Raw genomic sequence first — 18,821 nt, forward strand, 5'->3', positions numbered from 1 at the left:
CCTACTGCCCCGGGTCTCCTGAACAGGATCTTTGCTCATTTGGGGAGCTGTCCAAATTGGAGCATAGTGGATAGGATAGGGGTCAGGCTTCCCTCCCTAGGTAGTATGCGACTTCTCCGACATGGGTCCCCTCAGTTGGAATCGGGAGTGTTTATTCGGGTTCAGATCGTAATTAAGAGAACCAGCGGGCCGTTAAAGTCTCCTCCTTGAAGTCCAACTCAAACCCGGAAAACAATGGCAAAAGAGATGGGCAGAGAAATGGAGCCTCCCTGAAGGGCTCCATAAAAGGCAGAGAAGAAACAACACGATTCTACCCATAGATTAATTAAGTTCTGCCTGTTGAACGTCTACTATGTGTTTTCAATAGGAGAATTTTCAATAACAGCAAAAAGAATTTAGAAACCTCCTTGCCTTCCAGCAGCTTCCTTTCTAGTTAAGAATACAAGTGCTGCCAACTGGCTTCTCTATTCGACAGCCTGAGTTTTGGGATGTAGAGATATAAATAGAAAACGAGATGTACACACATATATGTATACATTCATGTCCGTTATGTATATTTACATTTAATCGATTATTCGATTCGAAAAATCGAAAAAAATTTATATATTTCAAAGACTCTCCTCTCTGTCCATAAAACCCTCCCTAGTAACGAATATTTACAGTTAAACAAAACATATTGGCCATGTCTGAAAATGTACACCACATTCCATTCCAATACCTCTCTGCTGAGTGTAAAATTGTCGGTCCGTCCTTTGAAGTCACTGCAATGATCAAGAGTTTCAAAGTCTTTTCTTTACATTATAGTAGTTAACAATGAACTGTTCTCCTTGTTCTTACTTGACAGTCAACAATCTACCTTAAATAATTTTAAATTAAGGGCCTAATATGGGCTAGGCTAAGCTCTGCAAAAAGAAAGGTAATGCACAGTACCTTTTCTAAAGAAGGACACAATTTAAAAGCTACTCTAATGGAGGAGACGGCTGTGAAAACAACTGTGTGCAAACAATATATACAGGATAAAATGGAGTTGATTGAGAGGGAAAATATTAGCATTAAAAGAGATTTGAGAAAAGCTTCTTATAGAAAATGAGATTTTTAGCTAGGAATTGAAAGCCAGAGAAACTAACAGGTGGGATAAGGAGGGGATAATTCCACAGAGGGCAGCCAGTTAAAATGCATGGAGTCAAAAAATGGATTGTCTTGTTTCAGGAACATTAGGGTTGCTAGTGTCAGTGGATCATAGGAGTGACTGGAAAGGTAGAAAGGACTTTGAATGCCAAATAAAGAAATTTTAGTTCATCCTCTATATGAAAGGGTGTTACTAGAGTTTATTGAATAGGAGAGGAGGGGTGATTTAGCTAGACCAGACCTGAATTTAAGGAATATTAAATTTGATACCTTAGTGGAAAAAATCTTCCAAATTTGTCATTCTTTCATATTGAAAATTATCATTGGTAAATTATTCAACAATATTCTATTATATTAATTAGGATAAGACTATTTATTCATTTATTTATTTTTTACTAATTTATTTAACCTCTCTAGGCCTCAGATTTCTGATCTTTGAAATGAGGAGGTTGCAACAGACAGGTTCTGAGGCTCTCTTAGTAATATTTATACCATGGTTACTATCTTCTTATAGAAACTGGTTGCTTCTTACTGAAATGTCCTGTTATGGCTGTTTTTGTTGATTTTAGTTTTCATTTTGGTAATATTAGTGACAAGACATGAACATGCAAAAAGAAAGAATTGTAATCAAAATGAGTGCTATGGATAACAAGTACTATGAGTTCATAGAAATGAAGATTAATAATGGCAGGATAATAAAGTTATGGATTCAGAACAGGAATGCAAATGTGTAAAATTTGGATTTGTAGAAAGAAATGGAAAATCATCAAAGGATTAGGGAAAATATCAGGGATTGAAGAACCTGATATGTTAAGAGATTGCGGAGACCACTGTAATAGATGGTAGAAATTGGGGAAGATTTGTAATTTATAGTAAGGGGAAAGGGTAATAAAGAAATTGTAGTCTTGCCCCCTTCTAAAGCTGTCTTCAGCTTTACACTGCTAGGTTCTGAGAAGGATCTGTTTGGAGAGATTATGGTGGTAATCTGTCTTTGGGGAGAGAAAATCACCTCTCTCCCCTATCCCTCACTTTCAAGTTTCCCTTTAAATTACTTGAATCAGTTCTTGAATCCTTTCTTAACTACAATTTATTGAAGGGAAACAAAAAGGGGTACAGGGCAGATTGAGGACAGGGATTTTTGTACTCAGGAAAGGAAGGAGGGAGAGGGGGTCCCTATCTAGCTAATATCCATCCCCCCCAAAAGTCAAGTAGATCAAGTTTGGTTCCCCTGACCCACTTAGGGTCAAGATGATGAGGAATCTGACTCTTGTCTGTACAGTAAGTGTTCTCAAGCTCAGAAATTAAGGAGGTATACGGAAATTCTTCTTTTTGGGACAGCTTATTTCCCTTAAGTCTTGCCAATAGGTTTATCTTCTGATGAGATCTGGATCAGGAATTCACAAGAAGATTACTGGATTAAGAAGTCCAATTGGAGCTGTCTGGTCTATGGTGCCTGGCAGAAGTCCATTCCCAACTGTAACAGCATCAGCTCAGCTCCCTTCTCCAAAGTTCTGAATTCCTTTTCCCTGCCCATCTCCCACTGCTGTGGAATTCTGCAGCTCTCTCCTTTTTCTTTTCTCTCCATGGTATCAAATCTTTAATATCACCCTATCTAAAGTTAAGGAAATAAAGGGAAAGATATTAGGACCATCTTCTTAGGTTCACATGAAGATAGCTCTGAAATTATCTAGTTCAAATAGTTTGTTTTTTAGATGAAGAAACTGAATGATGAAGACAACGAAAGGGAAGTGATTGCTTAGGATCACTCGGTGACAAGTTTAGGACACAATCGCATTTTTTTATTCCAAGTTGATCATGGGAATTCCAAGATCATGATGACCTGAGAGTTTCACAATGTTAAGTACACTTCTCCTTGGCATTTGAAGCTCTTTATTTTCTGATTCCAGTCAAATTACCCTAAACCTGGAACTCTATCCTCCTTATTCTTCTCTTTGCACTGGCTGTTCCTCATATTTGAAATGCCCTCCCTCCCTTTTCTATTTCTTAGAATTCCTAACTTCTTCCAAGGTTCTGTTCATGTGCCATCCTCATTGGAAGGTTTTCCTGATCCCCTTAACCATTAGTGCTCATTTCCTCCTCAAGTTATATTGTGTACATGTATGTTTACATTTTGTATACTGCTCCACCTTTCTTAGAAAATAAGCTCCTTGTAAGTAGTAAACATTTTTCCTTTTGGCTTTGTATCTCCCAGACCTACCACATTGCCTTGCATGCAGAAAGAACATAATTTTTTGAGGCTGGATTGCATTGGACTGGATCTTAAATGCCAGATTAAAGTGTTTTTAAATTTTATCCTGTAGACTAGTGGTGTCAAACTCATATAGAAACAAGGGCTACTAAACCCTAAGGGATAAGGATCCCTAAGCATACATGTTGACACAGAAAATCCTACTGACATCTATACTTTATTGAATTTTTAATTTTGTTAGATGTTCTCAAATAAACTTTAATATGGATTGTGGGCACTTAGTATTGCTGGGGATCATATATAGGGATTTAAGATTTTTGAGCAGGGGAGAGACCTGTGTTTTAGGAAGATGATTTTGACAGCAGAATGGAGGATGGATTGAAAAAGACACCAGAAACATTAAAAATAATAGTTCTTATAATAGGACAGGAAAGAGGTGTTGAGAGCCTCAACTAAGATGGCATCTCCAGGATTAGAAAGAAGTACACTGACACAAGAGTTGTGAAGATAAAATCAATAGGACCAAGCAACTAATTAGATAGTCAGTGAAAAAGAGTCAACAATGATTCCAAGGTTATAAACTTGGGAACCTAGGAAGTTAATACTCTCAAAAGGAATAAGGAAGTTTCTATGTTATATGTTTAAAAGGAAAAACAGAATGTAAAAGATAAGGTATGAAAAAGAGTTTGTGAATCAAGTAGGATTCCAGAGGACAGAGTAGAAAAGAGGGCAGAAGAGAGAAGGGATTGAAATGTGATAGGACTGAACTGAATGAGGATGAGTTTTCAGGTAGAAGTTAACAGGGAATTTTTGCCATGAGTAGCAACACTGAGTCACTAGGATTTGGAGAGTGGGAGGAACAAATTTGCTTCCAGGGTCCTGTCATCATGGAGGGTTGTGTGGATGTGCTTGTCCTGCTCTAAACACCCAGGTGTAGCAGTGACAGGAAATTTAGGCGTTAGATATAGAGGGACCAGTGGAATAAATTCACAAATAAGTACCAGTCCAGCAGTTATATCCCAAAGTGGCAGAAGATGCTCTAAACACAAACTGTGTCCTTGACTCTGTCAGGACTGATATCTAAGAGTCTAGTCCTTTTGACATTCAATCTAGTGTCTAAGGTCCCTGGTCATATTAAGACTAGGTATTTGGTTTAGGTCTCAGGCTTTCTGGCTCCAGTGGTATTGACAATAGCCTAGATGGGGCCCCACTAGGCCTTACCCAATGTCCCTTAAGCATCTTTTCATGATATGCATTGATACCAAGTGGACTGTTTGTATGACAACTCAACAAAGAGGCAGACTGATACCCTTGAGACACTAAAGAAATCAGAAACAAAGGGAGTCCTCCAAATCTTAATGGTTTTATATGCTTAAAACATAACAAGAATTGCAAAACATTCGAAGATGTGGCAGATTTATTATCCGCATTGCTGTAAAGAGTATAATCACTTAAAAAAAATATGTCCAGAAAATTTTCAATATCAAGTACAGTTTATTCCAGACACTGAGGCACAAGGGTTTAATCATGGTCATACAGGCATGGCAAAGTTAACAGTGGTATCTCAAGACAATTATAAAACACTTTCTGAAATTTTCTTCAAACTATTTCATTGTGGAATAGAAGTTATAAATATTATTAAAGATGAAGGTTTAAATTTAAGATTAGATATTCCTGAAAGTTTTCAACTTTTTGAATGATTCCAAGTTGACAGAAATAAATATTTCCTACCATGTTAAATTATCTTTAAAATTATACACTGTATCAAATATAGAGACATTTGATGAAGCTAGTGAGAATAAAGGAAGCTTGTGAGGCTGAATTAACAAAAAAATTAGATATGAAAAAGAGATCATTTAGTTCATCATTCATTTTGGGCAAAATTGCCTGTTTTTTAAAATATCCCTAACAATACTAGCATATTCTTGACTCAGTGTAAATGCTAAACATTTGTTGAATGTAACATGAAGTTTTAAATGTATTCTTGAGTCTTAAAAGGATATTTTAATGTTGCCCTTCTTGAAAATGTATATATTTTAGAACTCTTGACTTGTTTCTAATATTTCCTATGTCTTTCCTTAAGTAAATGAAAAAATTTACCTGATGCTATTTTGTGTAATCTGCCATTCTTTTCAAAGATAAAATAATAGCCTTAGTTCTAGTTTTTCTAACTTTTATAGCCATTAGTTTTCTTTTCTAGGCATCAGTTTGATTTTCTAAACTTCACAATGGAAACCTAAGAATTATTGCCAATTTAGAATTAACTGTCTTAGCAGCTTTACATAAAAATGAAACAGAGACATAGAAAGATAGAAATTGAGCTACTGCCTTGTATCATAGTGATTTATTAATATTATTTATCCTACACTCCATGTTGGCTGGAAACTAGACCTTATTCATCATTATATACCTCACTGCACTCAACAGATAAGTATCTGTTGATTGAATCAAAGAACAGAAGCAGAAAGGGGAAAGAGAAAAATTTTAGGATTACAGAGGTGATCTTCTAAAATTAAATGAAATTCCTTGGGAATTTTGTCCCATTGGGAAAAAAGTATGTTCAATTTGAAGTCATTCATTTTTTAAAACCAATATGATGTTGGAATCTAAGTAAGTGAGGAATCAAGGAGACCTGACTTCTAATCTGTTTTACTAGTTAGTTGTACTCAAACCTTGAATAAGTCACAAACTTTATGGGTTCTGGATTCTTCTAAAAATAAGGATGTCACTTCTTTTAACTAACCCGATAAGCTTATAGTCAAAATAAGATCGATGTTATATGAAAACTCTGTCAAAATTGTAAAGTGCTAGATAAGGAGGAAAATTGTATTATTTTAATAATAACAAATTTTCCCAAAGAGAGTTCCTAACAAATGAAACAAGATTCTGAAAATAAAGTAGTTAAAGCAGAGATCACATAAGATTTCCAATTAGCTCAGTGGATAGTATTTGACTTGGAAGTCAGAAAAAAATGTGTTGAAATCCTATCTCAGACACTTATAAGTTACGGGACTAAATCACTTAATCTCTCAACTTCAATTTCCTCATCTGTAAAAGGAGATAATAATAGGACCAAATGAGAAATAAATTGCTTTGCAAACCTTAAACTCCTATATAGGGTGTTGTGAAGGTTCTAATATAGTTTTAAGCTTATTTTTTAAAAAGTTTTAGTAGTTTAAAAATGCACTAAGAGTTTTGGAACACTTTATATAAATATTATAATAAATAGTTATTTTTCATTGACCATTTAACAGTTAAACCTGAAGAAATAGGATTTTCACTCTAAGAATTGCATAGAACTACACCCAAATAATAGAAATATCAATTTGTCAAAATTTGTCAAAAGAATCTTTCTAAGGCACAGATATGACCATGTAATTTTCCTGCTTAAAAACCTTTGGTGACCTCCTATTCAAATCTCTAAGATAAAATATGAACTCTAACCTGGCAAGTAAGGCATTCCAGTCTGGCTTCAAACTACCATTCTTCAATTATTTTCACATCACTTCCCTTCACCTACTGTTTCAGTGAAACTGGAGTATCATTACTCAAAATTCCATCTCCTGCTACATTTATCTAATACTACTATGTAGTAACAGAACTGCATTCAGATACTGGTTTTGATGTTTTTATGTAAGACGATGGACAAGTCACTTAACTTCTCTTATTTTGGCATAATTTACCGATCTTTAGCTTCCTATGATGACAGCTATGTGAGATAATGTTAGTAGCAGGTACCTATACATGGGTGAGACCTCAATGAGATAATGAATGTGGCTGCTATGTAAACATCAGCTCTTACCACATTTTATCACCACTACCCATCCTAAAATGTAAGCATCTTAAAGGAAAGAGATGATTTCATTTTTTTCCTTATAACTAACACAGTGTCTTACCCATAGGATTCACTAACAGTCAAGTTCATTGCCCATATAAACTGAGGTTATTGGCTTTGAAGTGACCTCTAACTAAGAAATATGAAAATGCATATGAAATTTTCAAGTATAGACATACAGCATTCCACTCACATATATTATGAAAAGCATCATGTTGATAACAGCAATAGTATACAAGGATCAACTATGAATGACAACTATTCTCAGCAATTCAAGGATCCAGGCCAACTGCAAGGGACTCATGATAAAAAGGCTATCCACTGCAACAAAAGGGACTGAATGCAGATTGAACCATTCTTCACTTTATTTTCTCTATGAGCTTTTCTCTACTATAAGCAATGTCTTTTGTTTCACAATATGATGAACATGGAAATATATATTGTATAATTATACATGTACAACCTATATCATTTGCCATCTTGGGGAAAGGGGAGGGATGGGAAGGAGGAAGAGAACATAGATCACAAGATGTTAAAAAAAAAACAATTATCAAAAACTGTATCAACATGAAATCTGGAAAAAAATTTTTTATCATGTTGGATGCTATTTGTCAGAGATGAGTAGGAACACCTGTTTGCTATGATTTCAGTATATTCTACTGGCTTTTGGAATAATTATAAGGAATGTAGGGGATTGAAGAACAGGGAATATAGAAGGTTTGTGTAACAGAGAATGGAGGAGTTGAAAGGAGAAAGGGGATATGGCTACTGGTGAGGTAAAAGATAAGAGATAACCCTGCTGATAGGCTATATTTGAAAATTGGAGTTCCTGGGAAATGGGCCACCTATGTAGCCTGCAGGGATGTCTTCTCTATTGATTGATGTTGAAGATACCCCAGAGCAGGTAAGCATGGATCCACCCCCACCAAGGACAAGCCTCCCCCCCAGACCAAGGTCATCCAGCAGGAGTCCAATAAGGACAGTGTATATTTGAATGGCTGTCCTCGGGTTCAGCTCCCTCTATGTTCCCCTGAAATAAGAGTCCTCTTATCTGACTGGGGTTATTTAAATAAAGCTAAATTTTAATAACAAGTTTGGATTGGGAAGGTATCAGGGAAGAGCTCCATCTGTCTTTTCTTGCTCCGCTACATTGTTATTTTTAGGTATCTTGTTGTATGTTAATATATTTGCCACTTTGTTTCTCCTCAGTCAGTTGCTTAATCATTTGCTTTAGTTGTGTGATCTCTTCCCTCATGGCTAAAATCATTATGGTCATTTCATTGTCTTTTGGTTTTTTTTTCCATAAATTTGATGCACACCTTTTTTCAGGCACTAGTATAATTGGATTAAGAAGCATAATGCTCCAGCATATGTGAGAATGAATGAAATCAAGCAATCTATACTAATTTTCAGCCACTGAAAGCTTTCATAGATCTTAAGCAGAAAATAAATATAATCTGGAATCTTGACAAAAAATAAGTTGTAAAACATAAAAGAAATGTCCAATCAAGGCTAGATAATCCATGGCAAGTAATAGTTTCTTTGCCATCTTGTGTCTTGAAAAGCCTTTTGCAATGGAAAAAAATGTTTTTTAAGTCTGGCCCCTTAAGGGTCACCTCTTCCCTTCAGAAGGAGTGTTTCTTATTGGCTGTGGTGTTCCTAGGCAGATTAGCTACCTTCAACACTGCTCTCAAAATGGCTGCTTTCCACAGTCACACAGGTTTTTGAAATGTATGTAGGCCCGATTTCTCTGAAACTTCCTTGACACTACCAACTGCCTTCTTCTTCCCAAATTCTTCGCAAAATAGGCTGGAAAACCTAGCTGGGTCTGTCAAAACTGTATTAATTATAGGGATTGCTGCAGGAAGTAGTAGTACAAGGGATAATGAAGGTTTTATAACAGGGAATGGAGGAGTTGAAGAGAGAGAGGGAATATGGCTGCCAATGAGGTGAAAGGAGAGAGATGCCCCCAACAGAGAGGCTATTTTTTAAAAATGAGGTTCCAGAGAAATGGGCCAACTAAGATAGCCTGAGGGGACATCTTTATTGATTTGATGAAGTTGAGGTTGGGTCCTGGATGCCTGTGATTACTACTTTTTCATTCAATACTGGTACAATCCTCCAAGAAAAAAATCAGATGGAATGCCTGCTGAAGATGGGGAGACCTGCATACATGGAGCTCTCACCATGGGTGAAGGAATGAGACAAAAACCATGGACAAAACTGACGGGCTACATGGAATTACTTGTCTTAGATAAGTTAGGAATGAATGGAGATATCCTTGCACAGGGAGAGAACCAGATACTTGTTGTTAGGGCCCCACGAGGCGTGCCAAAGCAGAGAGCAGCTGACAACCTCCTTATCATGCTCGAAAAGAGGTGTCTGGAATTTGGGCTAATTCTTAAACCAGATGAATGTTGGGCAAGTGACATTTTATACAAATGTGGAAAGAAACTATACTTCTCTGGGGTGCCTGTTCTTAACTTCCTCGGGATTTTCTGGAGATTAATAGACAGTACCGGCAGCGTGTACCCAAATGCTTTCTCGAGGCTATCCTATTTGAGCTCAAGCTGCCTTGCTGCTTCTTCACAGGTGGACTACACTCCTTGGGCATCCTTGGTATCCAGTCTTGTGGTCCTTTTCCCAAGCAAGGTAAGCAGAGACCCCCATGTAGTTGCTGCAATGGCTTTGGTTGGTCCCCACCTTGGTAGGCTGCCATCTTCTGCTACTCAGTCCTCAGTGATGTTCAGGAAGATTGCTGATCCATTGACATTTCAACTTGTCCTCCTTAGAAGTGCCATTTCTGCAGGGGTATCAAAGCAAAAAATTCATCAGGTATGTAAATTTTATGTCCCCTTGGAGCCAAGCCCGCTTGCACTTTGTGCAGACCCTACATGTTTGAATATTCAACCTCTCCGGAGGCCAGAAGTAATATTAAAGGAGTGGATTGAGGAGTCTATTGCAGACATGACTGGGTCACCTAAGGTGCTTTGGTTAATGCAGATGGACATCACCACTAAAGGTAAGATCATTGCAGATGATCTTTACTCAATGGATCCACCATTCCCAAGGCTGATGAGTTATATCTTTAATAAGTTGAATGTGGCTTATGGACTATGATAAACAAGTTTCAAAAATCTAGTACAGTTATCACCATAAGCCAGTCAATGATGATGAGATCTTTGACTTTGGCATCAAGGAACTTCTTATTCCAAGTTATTAACAGTATAATGAGACCCAATCTGTCTGGCATAAACATTTTCGACTATGTGGAAGGGTGCAGTGTAGATGCAGCAAACAGACTTGGGCATAATACTGGGGGAAGAAAGCTTGAAGGAGTGATTAAACCCTTTATTGCAGAGCAGTTCAAGCTTAGAGAATCAGCAAGGGAAGATGACATTGCAGACTCCATTATATTTAGGCCTGAAGATGAGATCCTACCTAGAGACTAGACTCATAGAGGAAGCAGACCATTATACATAGGATCCAGAACATTTGTTAAAATCAATAGAGGTTGCCTGAAGGTAAACTTGGGGAAAATGGCCTAAGATATTGTACCAGCATGTGAATGGATTAAACTTCAGGGAGAGGTGAGAATTTGGCTGAATTGTTTACAACACTGCTTAAGGAGAAATCCATTACACCCCCATCACTACTGGTAGTCATCGATGGTACTCTAAACCACAGGCTCCCAACCTCTTCGGATGACTGAGCTAGAATAGCAGGTTCCCTTAATGTGATTTTGACGCATGTTGCATTCACAACTGACTATATGCCCAACTATTCTAAGTCAAGAGATGATTATACACTACACTTTCAGGCTGCGTTTATTCACGGGATTAATATGCTCGCATATAAGGCACATTATGGCACCATCAAGAAAGAGACTTATTATCTTGCTATAAATTGTACAAAGTGTACCCGAAAGATTGAGAAGTTTTTCTCTTTGCTTAAGAGGCCTCAATATCAGGGAATTCCAATGGAAGTTATACCAACAGAGAAAATGGACCAGAGGACCAATTGGTCATGGGACCCAATTGTTTGTGCTTCATACAAGTTAGGAGGAGATATTGATTTCCCTCATGCATGAGACCCAAGAACTTGATACCATTCTTGATTCTGGCCAATCACCTACTCATGTTGAAAGGCTATCCTTAAGCCATGTATCAACCTTGATGCTAACCATTGTCATCATGTCCATTTGGCACAATGCTACACTCTATAGAGGGAAGATGCAATCTGTTGTTGATTATATACAATCAGCCCTCTATATCCTGGCAGCTTCTCTAACCCTTTGGTGGTTCATTCAGTTTATATTCTCAATCCAGGGAACTGAAGAGGTATTTTGCATAGCTGGGTCCTTAGGGATTGTAGACATGATTCCCTTACCATCTCTTCCAATGAGGGACTGTCTCACCATTAGACTCCTTGTGGTGGATATTAAGAGAATCAACCCGATGATCATGAGGTTCACGATGAGGTATAAGCTGGATGATATAGAGAGGAAATCTGCGGGCTCTCTGGACTTGGACTCCCTGGTTGGCATTGTCAAGTCACTTGGAACTAGTTAAAACACTGACCTAGAAGCCAAAGAAATGACAGCGTTTATTAGAGCTGATCACTGCCAAAGCCATAGCACTGTGCATGCTATACCTCTATCAGAGCACTGGCATCTTGCTCATCATCTTAAGGAAATGATTGTCAAGGAAGATATTCCTGTCATGGTCTCAGGCAACACGCCCCCTGAGGTGGTCCTGGACCTGTGCCACGTCACATGAGTAGTCCACCATGTTCATGGTGATCTCCTTAATTTGGAAACTGTAAAAAACTCTGACTTATGTAATGCAGTAGCATGCAACCTTTTGGTGGGCCTGTCAGTGTCAACATTAGTTTCAGGAGAATATTGCTACAAACATTGCTCTACTGACCCAGACTGCATAACATATGGTCCAACAGATGATTTGGAGCATGTTGGACCCTGTGGCACTGTACTATCAAATTGTCTTTGGTACTTGGGATGCCCAGTTAACCTTATGGCGTAGCATGCCACCCGCAGATCCCAGTAAGAATATATTGGTCTGTGTGCCCAATCATGGAGGGGCTATTTGCTTCGTTAGTGAAGGACTGCCCTATCATAATTAATGCCGTGGCATGTTATTCACTTGCAGCAAACAGGGCTGAAGGGAATCAGGATTTCCTTAGATTGGGTCTCTCTTGGCTTTTGAGCTGAGGCCAGACCTCGCAGGCTGATGGAGGGTTTCTTTTATTCCTGTCTATGCTAATCTGTGCTAGTTTTCTTAAGTTCAAAGTCTTTAACAGTAGACAGCAAGAGGAAGAAAAGTTCTCACCTTCAAAGTTGGTTGGGCCTGTCTCTTCAGGCTGATGCCCCTAAAAAACGGCCTTACAGTTCAAACTTCTCCCCTTAAATCCTTTTGTTCAATGACATGACCATAGGAATCCAGGTAGAGCACACAGTTGGTAAAATCAGGAACAGTGGCCCTTCTATCCAGAGACAGGGAGAGAGGCTCCTTCCAGTCCAAGGGCCAGGAAGAGTCTGTCACGAGACCAACTGTCACTCCCAGTTGCCCCTCCCCCCACCAACTATCATTCTTGTCAATATCTTCTCTCTCACATTCCAACTGCTGTTTGTTCCACTTGATTGGCACAAAGTCCCAAACTTGCTTCAGTTTTCCTTTCCACACTTTGGAAGATTGAAGTGTTCAATAATTGATAGCATTTATAAAAAGTCTTTAAGATTTGCAAAGTGCTTTATATCTGTTAGCAGATTTAATTCTCAATACATTCCTGTGAGGCAGGTGTTATTATCCCCATTTTAAAAATAAGAAAATTGAGGCTGGGCAGGTTAAGTGACTTGCTATAGTTCACATAGCTAGAAAGTATCTTGAGGGAAGATTATAATTCAGTTTCCTGAATTCAAAGTTCAGCACTCTCTTCATTATGCCAATTAGCTGCCTCAGAATCTGAGCTGTCCAAAGCAATGGTGAAACCCCTATTTCAGATAATATCTATAATACCCAGAGCTTAACTATGGTCAGGTGCATCTGGGATTTCTGCCAGTGCAAACCAGTGTGGGAACTTTATTGTACTGAACTAATCAACTCTGAATTCTTTGTTCTTGGATTACTGGAGATGGAAGCAAATGTATAATGAATGTCTATGAAAAACAGTACAAACTATGACATGGAAAGAACCTCAGCAACTTCAGCTTCTATTCCTTACAGAGCACATTACTATTGAGACAATGGAAGAATTTAGAATTTTGCAGAGGAGTGCTATATTAGCCTGTAATTGATCCCACATAATGGTATCAGGAAATAGTTGGTGCTACCACAGGCATTTTGTACTTTGGCTATGGAAATTCAAATGATGTCTGAACATGAGTCAAGAAAAGTTTCTAGGATCCATTCTGACAAAGGTAGAAACTTTGAAAGCAAACTGCCTAAGGAGATTTGGCTATACAAATAAAATCAATGCAGCTAAAACTGGGAGAGAAAAAGAAATTTGGGGGGGGGACATCCTTTCAGGATTTCCCTAATTAAGGTCTCAAATAAACATAGAGAAATGACACAAATTTGTAAGAGCTATTCGATTCTCCAGTTGAAAAATGGTCAAAGGATATGAATAGGCAGTTTTCAGAGGGAGAAATCTAAGCAATCAATACACATTAAAAAGTCTTAATCACTAATAATTAGAAAAAAATTACAATTTTTGAAATACAACCTAACATCCATTAGATTAACAAAGCTGACAACAACAAAAAACCCACATGATAAACATTGGCTGGAAGGACTATGGGAAAACAGGTACTTTGATGCACTCTTAGTGTTACTTTTGACACCGTTTCCAACTGTTGGGATTATAAACTGATCAAGTTCTTCTGGAAAGCAATTTGGAACTATGTTCCAAAATCCCATAAAGTGTTAATAGCCTTTGAACCAGAGATACCACCAATAGGTCTATACCCTCAAGAGATTAGAGAAAAATTAAAAGGATCCATATGTACAGAACTACTTATAGCTGTTCTTTTCATGGTAACTATATATTTTTGCAAGGTATGGGGGGGGGCAGAACACATGCCCCCTTTCTCAATGGAAGACAGGAGATTAGAATGAGAAAATTCAGAGCAGAAGATAAAATTAGTTGTTTTTTTTTTTTATTGGAAGGGTTGGCTTTGGCAGGAAGTCAGATGTCATATTCTGCCATCCTCAGAGAGATCCACCATGTGTTTTAATGTTGGAGGCTTGGAGGACTGAAAAAAAGGTTTGGTAGAGTCAATACATCTTGTTTTCAGGGATTTTGAGTGTCAGAAGGTAGAATAAACTCAGATTTAGTATTCCATGCAAAAAGATCAGTTGAAAGCTAATTGTAACCTAACAATGACCTTGGCCCAGAAAATACTGATAGAAACAAGTGATGGGCTTTGAGGGCAGAAAGAGACCTATTCCAGTTGTACGCTGTAATAGTAAGTACACTGGCAAAGCACAGAAGATCAATAGGCCATTCATTTACTCAAGTTGTTATTCGATTTAGACACCTATGAATCTGTGCTTTGCCAGATTGTTTATTAATGTAACTTATAAGAATGTTAAAAGTATAGATGACATATTTATTAAATTTGAAGATGAGCAAGCTGTGAAGGATGTTAGAAGCCAGAAAGATGTTGGCAAGCTAGAATTTTGAGCCAAAGCAATTAGGATTAGATGGGTTAAGAATGAATGTAAAATTCTGATTGGTATTGCTTCTTCTGACTTCTGTGTGAGTGCCTACCTTGTGAGAGCTCTCCATAAAATAGCTTTTTTGGGAAAATCATATTCATTTTGCTTCTAATTATTACTCAGTACTGCTTAGATGTTGATAAAGAAGCTTTTTAAAAGATCAGTTCTAAAGAATGTTCTTTAGTATTTCAAAAGTTATATATATAGCATATTAAGTTTACAAATAATACCTCAATTTCTCAGAGTTTTTGAAAGGGGTACAATATGCTTGGAATTTTAAAGATAGTATTATTTGGCTATGAACCCAAGTTCTAAGTGGCACAGATGGATAATCAAGGTAAAACAAAATAATGTGTATGTATCAATTTGAGGCCTTTTAAAAATTACTGTTTCAAAGTCTCAATCCCAAAATTAATTTGAACTACAATGCTAATCTCAACTTGATAGGAGTGGAGTAGTTGATTCCAAAGTTCCCTGACAAAGGAGGGAAAGATCAAAAAACAATCTTTATGAAGCAGCAGTAAAAATGTGGTAGATACTATTCTTAAAAATCAATTTTATCTCCTTAACTATATATTTACTAATACATGTCAATAATCCCAAATGTAATTACACTAATCTCCTGGTTTACATTGGAAGACAATTCTTTTTTATTTGAAAATAGTTATATACAGAGTAATATAAATGAACCTAGGACAGCATACAAGTAGTTCCATAAGAAGATAACTATGTTTTAGGTAACATAATCCTTTGTATTTTTCTAAAAAACTTTCCTCACAGCAAACATTCCTATGAGGTAGGTAGTGCAAATATCAACCTGATTTTATGGATGAGTTAGCTGCAGTTAAGAGATTAGCTAATTTTCTAAGTCCATGCAGAATGTAAAAAGCAGTGTCAACACTAAAACACAGGTGCTATGAATCTCAAAGCCCACCTCTCTTTCCACACTGCATAAACAAATTTTAGGAAGCAAAACCCAAATTATAGTTATCATACATCCATTTTTCACTTTGCACCACACATGATTATTAATACCATTAATAAGCAATGTTTGCTAAAGATCTCAGGTATCATTCCAAAGCCAAGACCCAATATCAGAATTCATTCAGAACATTTTACCAAATGGATTCAAGAGATGTAATAATAAGCATATTTTCAAATGTACATTTATATAGAGTTGAATTTTTGTATATATGCTGCATAAAACATCTTAAATCTGAAAATATAATTATAACTTTATTATGCAGGAAAATGAAAGAGGCTTTTGAGAAATTAATATGATTTGACTAAATGAGTATTTTAGATAACATTATACTATTACTTTTGGATGTAAAAGAGATCTTAGAAAATCATTTAGTACACTGTGGTGCAATGAAAAGAATGAAGAATTTGTTTTCAATGGACTATGCAAAAATAGGCCCTGTCACTGTCTACCTGTATGAGAATATTGATATCTTATAATAACAACAGATCCCTTGATCTTCCTGGGACTGAGTGTCCCATTTATAAAATGAGAGGAGTTAAAAATAAATTAAAATGAAAGGAATGGAGTAAATGACTTTTATAGTTCTTTTCAAATCTGAATAGAAATAAATGCCTTCATTTCGTATGAATTAACTAGAGAATAGACATGATGTCCAACATTCCACAGATATTAGAGCTAGGATGAGATGATATATATTGATAATAGATTTCAAAAGAATTTTAATATATTTATACATATATGAACAGAACTTAATCTTTCACTGATGAACTGGAAAATTTTCAGCTTTGGGCAGCACTTTAGGAGCATTATTACTATTAAATGGTACTACAAAAAAATTCTGGTATTTGGATTATGGATAAATTAATACTTACATTTTCAAAGAAAAATCAGATTACCACAGAAGGTGCAAAGATATACGTGAGAGGTTTGATATGAATTATTTTTAAAGTTTCATAAACTGTTCAAATATGAAAGAGTACAATACTACTTTTGAAGGAAAGACCTTTTCAAATTACTGAGTGGCAGATTTCTAAAAATTTTGGAATTTTTCTACTGGAAAATAATTATCAACAAAAGATTCTTTATACAGAAAGTACTTTTCTATAAGTAATCTTGTAAAAAATAATACAATTTATATATGTTTTAGAAATGGAGAAAAAGTGAACTGAAAAGCAGGCTTCTTTTTAGATTAATATCGTAACTAGCATGTAATTCTACTCTTTTCATTTCCAGAGGTACTAGAGATTTAGGTATTTGATATTATTTTAAAAGAGAAATTAATTGGCTAAGAAAAGTAATAAATCATTTTACAGGGAAAAAGTGAGTAGGAGATAGAGCAAAAAAGAAGGAATGAGATAAGAGCAGTTAGGTAGCACAGTAGACAGAATGCCAGGCCCACAGTCAGGAGGATCTGGATTCAAATTTGACCTCAGACATTTCTTAGATGTATAAGTTTGGGCAAGTCACTTAACCTTAATTTCCTAGCCCCTTCTAAGACAGAAGGTAAGGGTTGGAGAAGAAAACAATAAGATAAAAAAAAATCATCCATTAGCTATTTTTTGTTACATTAAAAATATTTCTTGTTTGATTTAAAAAAAAAACACTTTGGATTAGTCATAAAAAGAAAGTCACAAGATACCATGCATACTTTAATTTTGCAAACATGTAAAATTCACACTCCTTTGTCACTTGGAAAAACAATGCTGCTTACATTTTATATTCAAGTTGACCAACTTTACCATGTAGTGCTACAATTAGTCTATTTGTCCAAACAATATAATAATTTCCAATATATCCTAACTCCAGAAAAATATGCTCCAATAATGCCTTTATTCATTCTCTAGCATCTAGAACTTCTAAAGCATCCTTTAATTGTTTTTATTAACTCACAAAGTGCAAGCAAAACAATCATGAAATAATCAATAGGAATATACTTGCACATAGAATTAGAAATCATGTAACAGTCAAATTTCAATCTAAAAATGTTCTTATCTAAAGTGCTTAAGGCAATTACTTCATTCCTTTCTATAATTTATTAAAAATAGAAATGGTATTTAAAAGTTTAAGGGCCAGGGGAATCCTAAAATAACATAATTTAATAACACCTCATACATTAGTTTCGGTTCATCTACCAGTCTTGTTTTAGTCTTCAAAAGAAAGCCCAGAATGATCATACAGTTTAAAAAGGAACTCATAAAAGGCCCATACAGAATCATTCTGGTTTTTAATTTTTAAAAAAATCATAGCAAAAAGCCAAGGTGTATACTTATGATAATACTAGAGGTAATAATATTAAGTATTACTCATGTGAACGAGAAAATAGGATCGTGGATTTGTTAAATTCATTTTCTTACTACAAAATCTTCTGAGAAATTATATACTATATAAGTTGTTTTTTATCAATAGTAAACTTTTTGCAGGGAAATCTAAGATTCTTCTCTCAATGATACTGACATGAGGAGTGTGAAGATGAGTATAAGTATCAGAACCTCATATATGCTAACCCTTCTCTATTCCCATCTTTTAAAAAACAAAATCCTTATATCAATACAACAAAATGTTTCCTAGTTTTGAGTAACATCAGTTAAAACTGTGTGACACACTATGAAAATTTAGAAGGCACTGCATTAACCAGATGATATTCCCATAATGAGACATTCTTGTAATTTTTTTAAATTATGAAATAATTTTTGGCTTTTTTTTTGCCTAATAACTATCAAAACCATCTATTTAGCCATTTCCATAAACAATGGATTAACCAATGGATTTTTGTTTAAGGATTTGCTTTTTGGAAAATGAAACAATTCTCTGTTGTTTCAAAGATTCTCTGGGACTCCCTCAAAACTAAACATACTACATTCTTTTCAAATTATGCCATAAGAAATGGAAGGAAACCAGAAGAAAAGTGTTTTGAGAACTAGGATTATC

At 36.0% G+C, this 18,821-nt stretch overlaps 1 protein-coding gene across 10 annotated transcripts in view; it reads right to left on the bottom strand.

Moving 5' to 3' along the window:
• Positions 1-4,811: 4,811 nt before the first annotated feature.
• FSD1L (fibronectin type III and SPRY domain containing 1 like) overlaps positions 4,812-18,821 on the bottom strand; it is a 104,810-nt gene continuing 90,800 nt past the window's right edge. For 9 of the 10 annotated variants that reach the window (XM_056805315.1, XM_007499620.3, XM_056805314.1 and 6 more), the window contains 3 exons: positions 12,521-14,442; positions 11,590-11,752; positions 4,812-9,975 (listed from right to left, as the gene is read on the bottom strand). In XM_056805315.1, coding sequence (XP_056661293.1) covers positions 14,421-14,442 — 22 coding nt within the window. In that variant the 3' untranslated portion in view covers positions 4,812-9,975; positions 11,590-11,752; positions 12,521-14,420. Of the gene's footprint in view, positions 9,976-11,561; positions 11,753-12,520; positions 14,443-18,821 lie in introns of all 10 variants that reach the window. The other variant, XM_056805312.1, reaches the window with a different exon arrangement.

Source organism: Monodelphis domestica, chromosome 7 (assembly GCF_027887165.1).
Source record: "Monodelphis domestica isolate mMonDom1 chromosome 7, mMonDom1.pri, whole genome shotgun sequence".
NCBI lineage: Eukaryota > Metazoa > Chordata > Mammalia > Didelphimorphia > Didelphidae > Monodelphis > Monodelphis domestica.